We start from the raw sequence: 6,770 nt of genomic DNA on the forward strand, positions 1-6,770 counted from the left end.
TGGATGATGAACAGCCCCTCCCAGAGGAAATAAAAGAGTAGAGAAAGGGGAGTGGAGTTTGCAGGAGACCATTAGTTCACTTAAGTTGTTTGTGACTCTTTGAGACTCCTGGCCAAGTTTTGCAGAGATTGGCCTGGCAGCTCTCCAAGCCAGATAAGGTCTGTGGCCGTAAATCCTCCCTTGAAAGACTTTGCTGGATGTGAATGAGCAGAATTCACAGTAAATCAATAAAAGGGTTTTTTGTCGGGACAAGGAGTTTGCTTCAGGCTCTTGGGAAGCCTCGGTCAGAACATAAAGTTGCCAAGTATGGAGACCTTAATCTAAGTTAATTGTGTGGCAGGAACACAGCTAAGAGTTTTCTTCCTTTTCCTTCCAGCCGTCATCCAAGCCAAGCGTCTCAGAGCCACAGATGTCTCCGCTAGCAGCTTCCGCCTCACTTGGCCCCAGCTTCTGACGCAGGACACCGGCTACTACATTTTGGAGTACGCCCCGAGTGGCGAACCCCGGCGGAAAGTATCCAGACAACTCACTGGCGACCACACCAGCATTGTGGTGGCTCAGCTAGCCTCGCAAACCACCTATGAGGTTGTCCTCATCCCAGAATCCAATGAGAAATACATCCCGCCACAAACCACAAGGGTCACCACTCTGGAAGGTAAGAAAAGGGAGGGGGGATTTTCCCGTGGGGGGCGGTGTTAATTTTTAAGAAGATACATCTGACTAGCATTAACTAGGAGAGGGAAGCTATGGCAAATCTAGACAGAAGCCTAAAAAGCAGAGACATCACCCTGCCAACATAAGTGTGTCTACTCAAGGTGATGGTTTTCCCAGTTGCAATGGACGGCTGTGAAGGTTGGACCATAAGGAAGGCTGAGCGCCAAAGAATGGAGGCCTTTGAACTCTGGTGCTGGAGAAGACTCATACAATACAATAGCAGAGTTGGAAGGGATCTTGGAGGTCTTCTAGTCCAACCCCTTGCCCAGGCAGAAAACCCTATACCGTTCCAGACAAATGGCTACCCAACATCTTCTTAAAGACTCCCAGTGTTGGGGCATTCACAACTTCTGGAGGCAACTTCTGTTCCACTGATGAATTGTTCTAACTGTGAGGAAATTTATCCTCAGTTCTAAGTTGCTTCTCTCCTTGATTAGTTTCCACCCATTGCTTCTTGTTCTGCACTCAGGTGTCTTGGAGAATAGTTTGACTCCCTCTTCTTTGTGGCAACCCCTGAGACATTGGAAGACTGCTATCATGTCTCCCCTAGTCCTTCTTTTCATTAAACTAGACACACCCAGTTCCTGCAACCGTTCTTCATATGTTTTAGTCTGCGAATCTCTTGGACTGCAAGACGATCCAACCGGTCAGTCCTAGAGGAGATCAACCCTGACTGCTCTTTAGAAGGCCGGATCCTGAAGAAGAAACTCAAATGTTTTGGCCACCTAATGAGAAGGAAGAAGGACTCCCTGGAGAAGAGCCTCATGCTGGGAAAGATGGAGGGCAAAAGAAGAAAGGGACGACAGAGGAGGAGGTGGCTGGATGGAGTCACCCAAGCAGTCAGCGTGAGCTTGAATGGACTCCAGAGGATGGTAGAGGACAGGAAGGCCTGGAGGAACGTGGTCCATGGGGTCATGATGGGTCGGACACGACTTCGCGACTAACAACAACAAAGGATTAACAGGCTCAGCCCAGCCTCGTCACTGTTAATTATGATAGCTCTTGTTACCGGTGGTGGATGAAGCATTAATTTCTGGTTGTTTTGGCTGGATGTGCCAAGAAGTGAGCCTTTCCACAGTCCACATCCTAATGTTCAAGTTTCCCAATGGAAATCTCTTATATGGACTTTTGGCTGGAAAAAAACAGAAAAAAGAACTTGTGGATTCATGGGTCTGGCAATTAGAAAGGGTAGCTGATGGAAGGAGGAGATGATTCTGATGAAAACTCGGAGTAAAATATAAATACAGGCAGTCCTCGGCTTACGACAGTTCATTTAGTGACCATTCAAAGTTACGGCACTGAATAAAAGCGACTTGTGTTCGGTTTTTGCCTACAACCTTACAGTCATGTGATCAAAACTCAGATGCTTGGCAGTTGATTCATGCTTATGACGGTTGCAGTGCCCCGGGGTCATGTGATCACTTTTTGCGATTTTCTGAGCGAGATTCTCTTAACAAGCGTGCTGTTAACTTAACAAGTGCAGTGATCCACTTAACAACGGTGGCATGAAAGGTTGTAAAATGGGGCAAGATTCACTTTAACAACTGTCTCACTTAGCAACAGAAATGTTGGGCTCAACTGCGGCCGTAAGTCAAGGACTCTGCACATTTGTAACGGCTGTCAGAAAGATCAGGAGGCATTTTTCCTTCTTAGCTGTTCAGTGTTATTTCTTTTCTATCATTTGTACTCCTTTTCTCTGGTGAAAAATGTCTTCAGTAAAAATTGTTGTCACAAGAATACAGGTAGCGCCTATTTTGCAGATCGCTTTGATCAGGTCCCCTTTTTAACTTTATTGCATTGCTTCTCTCCACAGATGTGGTCAGCCCAGCCCAGATTCTTATCTCGGAGTCCAAACCCCACAGCTTCCGTGTCAGCTGGTCTCCCATCCTCGAGAGCGTGGCTGCCTATCAAGTCATGTACGGCCCCCTGAACGACAACTTGGTCCAGCTGCAAGAGGTGGACGGGAGGCTCAATAGCACCGTCCTGGAAAACCTCCTGGCCAACACCAGCTACTTGGTGACGGTCTCCGCCATTTATAAGTCTGGCAAGGAGAAAGCCCTCTCAGCCAAAGCCTGCACACGGGAAGGTGAGCAGGAAAGAAGGAAGGAGGGAGGGAAGATGTCAGGGTAATGATTTAAGAGCTGGCCAGCTGCTACAATGCTGTGATGCTAGGAATGAGTCAGCAAGGTTTTTGGGCTCATATCACTTTAAGAGCCTGTAATAAGAAGAGGCCCTGTTGGGGCATATCTCTTCTTCCATGTGTGCTTTCATGCTGTAATTGCTGATTGTTTGAGATCTGACTAAAGTATGTGTATGTATATAGCCTTTGTAGATAAAACCACTATTTAAATACAAAACTATGTTTACTGTATTTGCTCCTGGGTTGTCTCACATAATCACATTGCGCACACTCTGATAGAAGAACTGGGCACACAGGATCCTAAAGAGCTGCAGAATAAAGCTGGTGGATTTTTTTGATTAGTATTACAACTGCCAACATCCCTCGCCTAACTTCCTCCTACGTTGCCTGCTTGGCTAATCCCAGCACCAACTGTGATTTTCTTTTCCCTGTTTCGGCCTGGAGAAGGCCCATGCATCATCCTCATTCTTTTTGCTTTCCTTTTCTCCAATGGACAGACTACTACAAAATAAAGCACCTCCATTTTGAAGATCTGAGCCCCAGCTCTGTAAAGGCCTCCTGGGATTCAGCAGGAGGAGATGTGTTGGGGTACCGTGTTCGGTGTCGGCGGCAAGCTGGCCCTTCAACCCTCCTCAGCGTCTCATCACAGATCCACAGCGTTCTGCTGTCAGACCTGACCCCTGGCAGCAACAACAAAGTGTGTGTGAAGCCTGTCTACAGAACCCATCCTGGGAAAGGACTGTGTCGAATGGTCCATCGGCAGCCTGGTAAGAGACACAGGAAAGGAAGTAATTTAGGTTCTGTTGCCTATTGATTGACCTTGGTATCTCTAGGATTGAGGGAGGGTAGACAAAGCAGGCTGCAATGTGAGAGAGGAGTGGTCCTTGCTATTTTTTTAAATGCACCATTGCTTGTACCGTGAAAATAAGACCTCCCCGGATAATAAGCCAAATCGGGCTTTTGAGTGCATGCGCTAAAATAAGCCCACCCCTAAAATATTTAAACGCATACGTAGCTGGTCCCTGGCATTTCCTGGGGGGGAAAGGGGGAAACAGGCCCCATGCGCCCCACATGCACCTGCCGCAAACCCTAGCTACCATGCCCCTTCTCTTAGTGGTGGCCACAAAAAGAACGGCAAGCCCAGCGACGGTAAGGCTGGCAAGTGTGCGCCAGAAACAGAGAGAGAACCTCTGCCCCTCTCTGGATCAGCTTATCCACAGGCCAAGTTTGAGGGACCTCCTACCTCTAAAATAATAAGGCCTCCCCGAAAATAAGGCCAAATGCTTATTTCAGGGGCCAAAAGAAAATAAGACCCTGTCTTATTTTTGGGGAAACACGCTCTATGGTTGCTGAGCCTATTTGAATGAATTTTTTAAAGAGATATTCTAACCAAATAGAGCAGAGAGGAAGAAAGACAATGGTTTGGAGGTGAGGACAATGTTTTTCCATGGCTCCTTAGAATAAGTGTAAGGTGGCCTGAGAAATTTAGTTTTTTCTTCTAAGAAAATTGGGGCTTCTGTTTCCGAAGGTCTCTAGTTGTGCCAGGAAGAAAACCGATAATTTCATTTCCAGTTTTAAGCAGGAGGAAGAAACATGGCACAAGTTTTTTTTTTGTTTTTAAATCCCAAACGCAGCCACACAATTCAGCATGGAGCAGATTAAGAAATTCAGATTCAGATAAGGAATTTGCAAGGAACGTGCTCCCCCTGGTGGCTGTCCCAGGAAAGTTCCCCGTGAAATATGCTACCGTACTTCCCGCGTTTTCTTTTCTTTTTTTTATATATATATAGCTACTTGCAAACTTTTCTCCTGCTTCAGCTTATTCTGCAAATAAGAGACTTGCGAGGCAACCTTTATTTGTCCATAGGACGCTGATTCTTTGGTTCTTTCTCTTCGCAGCTTCAGCCGCAGGTAGCTACAGGAACCGGAAGAAAGCGTGAGAATTTGTGAACTAAGTTTTTGTGGGTCAGAAGACAAGGACACAGCCTGGGACAAAGTTATCAGGACACCAGGAAGAGGGAGGCTACAGCCCCAAGTCTTTTTAACCTCTGGCTACCCACCCTGTTCTCTTTTGCAACTGACTTGCCTACAAAAGCCCCCCCCCCCCCCAATTTGGCTCGGTTACAGAAAACAGCTTCACAGGGATATTGGATGTTGCTAGGGGAAAAAAATGACTTTTTGCTCACGGAATTTCCTTTCCTTTCCTTGGAATGGCAGCGAAAGACTCAAGTCCAGCTTCTTTTGCATTGTTATTTATTTGTGTTTTGTATGAAATGGGAGGGAGGAGAATAAGCAAAAGACCTTGGTTCCTTTCTCACCTACAAGTGAGACCCTTCACCTTCTAATCTGCATTCTGAATTCTAAGAACTGTCCTTCTGCTTCAAAAGTGATTGCAGTTTGGTTGGGATGGGTGTGTGTGTGGGGGGAATTAGAAGCACAAGGCAGATCCCAAATGATTCCTTGGTTATTGTCCAAGGTGGTGGCCCAAAATCTGTTGAACACTGTTGTCATTGAATGAAGCACCTATAATAGAATTCCAAAGATTTCCTTGAGACGGAGGGAGAACGGAGGGAGAACGGAGAGCAAAGCCAAGGATATTTCCTGTTTTATTTATGCACATTTGCTCTGTCCTTGGAAGCAAATAGTTAAAGACTGCCAAGATGTAAAACTCTTCTTCAGGCTCACGCTAACCTTTGAGTTGTGGGGCCAGGATCCACATTCCAAGAAATTAGGTGGATCAGGACCATGGGCTTGGCAATGGCAGGACATAATATGTAACTGAATAAAATCGACAGATACGGTTACTGAACAGTAAACTAATAGGCCAATGAACTTGCTTCATCCCAGTCTATTTTGGGTGGCATCAAAAATATTTTTTTTGGGAGGGGAGAGAATGCAACCATTTAGAGAAGTAAAATGAAGCATCCCCGCCATAGATACTAGAGACAATTATCTGGTAAACAGAGATAAAGACAGATATCAAAGGGTAGCTGTGGTGCTCAGAACATCTTTGGGAACAAGGTAACGTATATTGTGCAAATGTAGAGAGGGAGCATTACACGTGGCTGGGTCCATCGGTGAATTGAACAGTGGCCTATGCAAAAGAAATATTGCACTTTTCTGGAAATGTGAGACAGATGGCTGGGCTGCATCACACCCGAGATCATCCAGCAAAATCACATGCACAGTTCAGAAGACACAATCTGAAGCACTTTTTTATGTAAAGCGATGGGCGCCGGAGACGCTGTTCCCTAGCCGTGTCGGCCCTTTGGGGGCCAGTAGTTTGCAAGTGACCATAATCTGACCAGTTTATACAGCACTGCCAGACAATTGGAGCTTAGGGCCAGAATAATGCAGTATTATCCTGACCATCCTGGGAGGCGGACTCCAATCGATTTGTGGAGCAGCTAGCTGGAGATGGTGAACCTAAAATATACAACCAGAAAATCTCTACCATAAATCACTGCATCTTGGACCACCAGCTCCTCAGGATGAAGTTCAGCCGAAATGCTTATTTTCCACGCATGTTTTGTTTAACTGTTTCATTGTGGGAGCCTCCATCTGCATGAGAATTGAATTAGCCCAGACAACAGTGAAATTTCTCAGTCCAAACTAGTTAACAGGAAGACAGGTGTTTGTTTGTTTTTTAAAAAAAGGGACAATTGTAATAATGCAAGTAATGTTGTGGCTTGTCGCTAGTTGTAATGAAACCCGAAAAGCTTTCATTCCTGCTTCAGAATGTGCGCGTGACAGTTGGAAACCATTTCATTTTCTCCATAATTCTTTCATGTACCGTTTTACTAATGCAGTAGCCATTCTCTCTCCTCAGCTTACTCCAACAGCAACATTGTCATGTATCCTTTGAAATAAGGTGAATTAAACAGAGAACAAACGAGCCAAGTAATTCTGAATATTT

At 45.6% G+C, this 6,770-nt stretch overlaps 1 protein-coding gene across 1 annotated transcript in view; it reads left to right on the forward strand.

Annotated features, from left to right (window-relative positions):
* VWA1 (von Willebrand factor A domain containing 1) overlaps window positions 1-5,014 on the forward strand; it is a 29,380-nt gene extending 24,366 nt beyond the window's left edge. The window contains exons 3-6 of the mRNA XM_087702271.1: window positions 377-655; window positions 2,528-2,800; window positions 3,352-3,621; window positions 4,754-5,014. Of these exons, the coding sequence (XP_087558397.1) occupies window positions 377-655; window positions 2,528-2,800; window positions 3,352-3,621; window positions 4,754-4,794 (863 nt within the window). The 3' untranslated portion in view covers window positions 4,795-5,014. The remainder of the gene's footprint in view (window positions 1-376; window positions 656-2,527; window positions 2,801-3,351; window positions 3,622-4,753) is intronic.
* Window positions 5,015-6,770: the final 1,756 nt, after the last annotated feature.

Source organism: Thamnophis sirtalis, unplaced genomic scaffold, assembly GCF_051295495.1.
Source record: "Thamnophis sirtalis isolate CommonGarterSnake01/CBP01778 unplaced genomic scaffold, rThaSir2_p1.2 scaffold_15, whole genome shotgun sequence".
Lineage (NCBI taxonomy): Eukaryota > Metazoa > Chordata > Lepidosauria > Squamata > Natricidae > Thamnophis > Thamnophis sirtalis.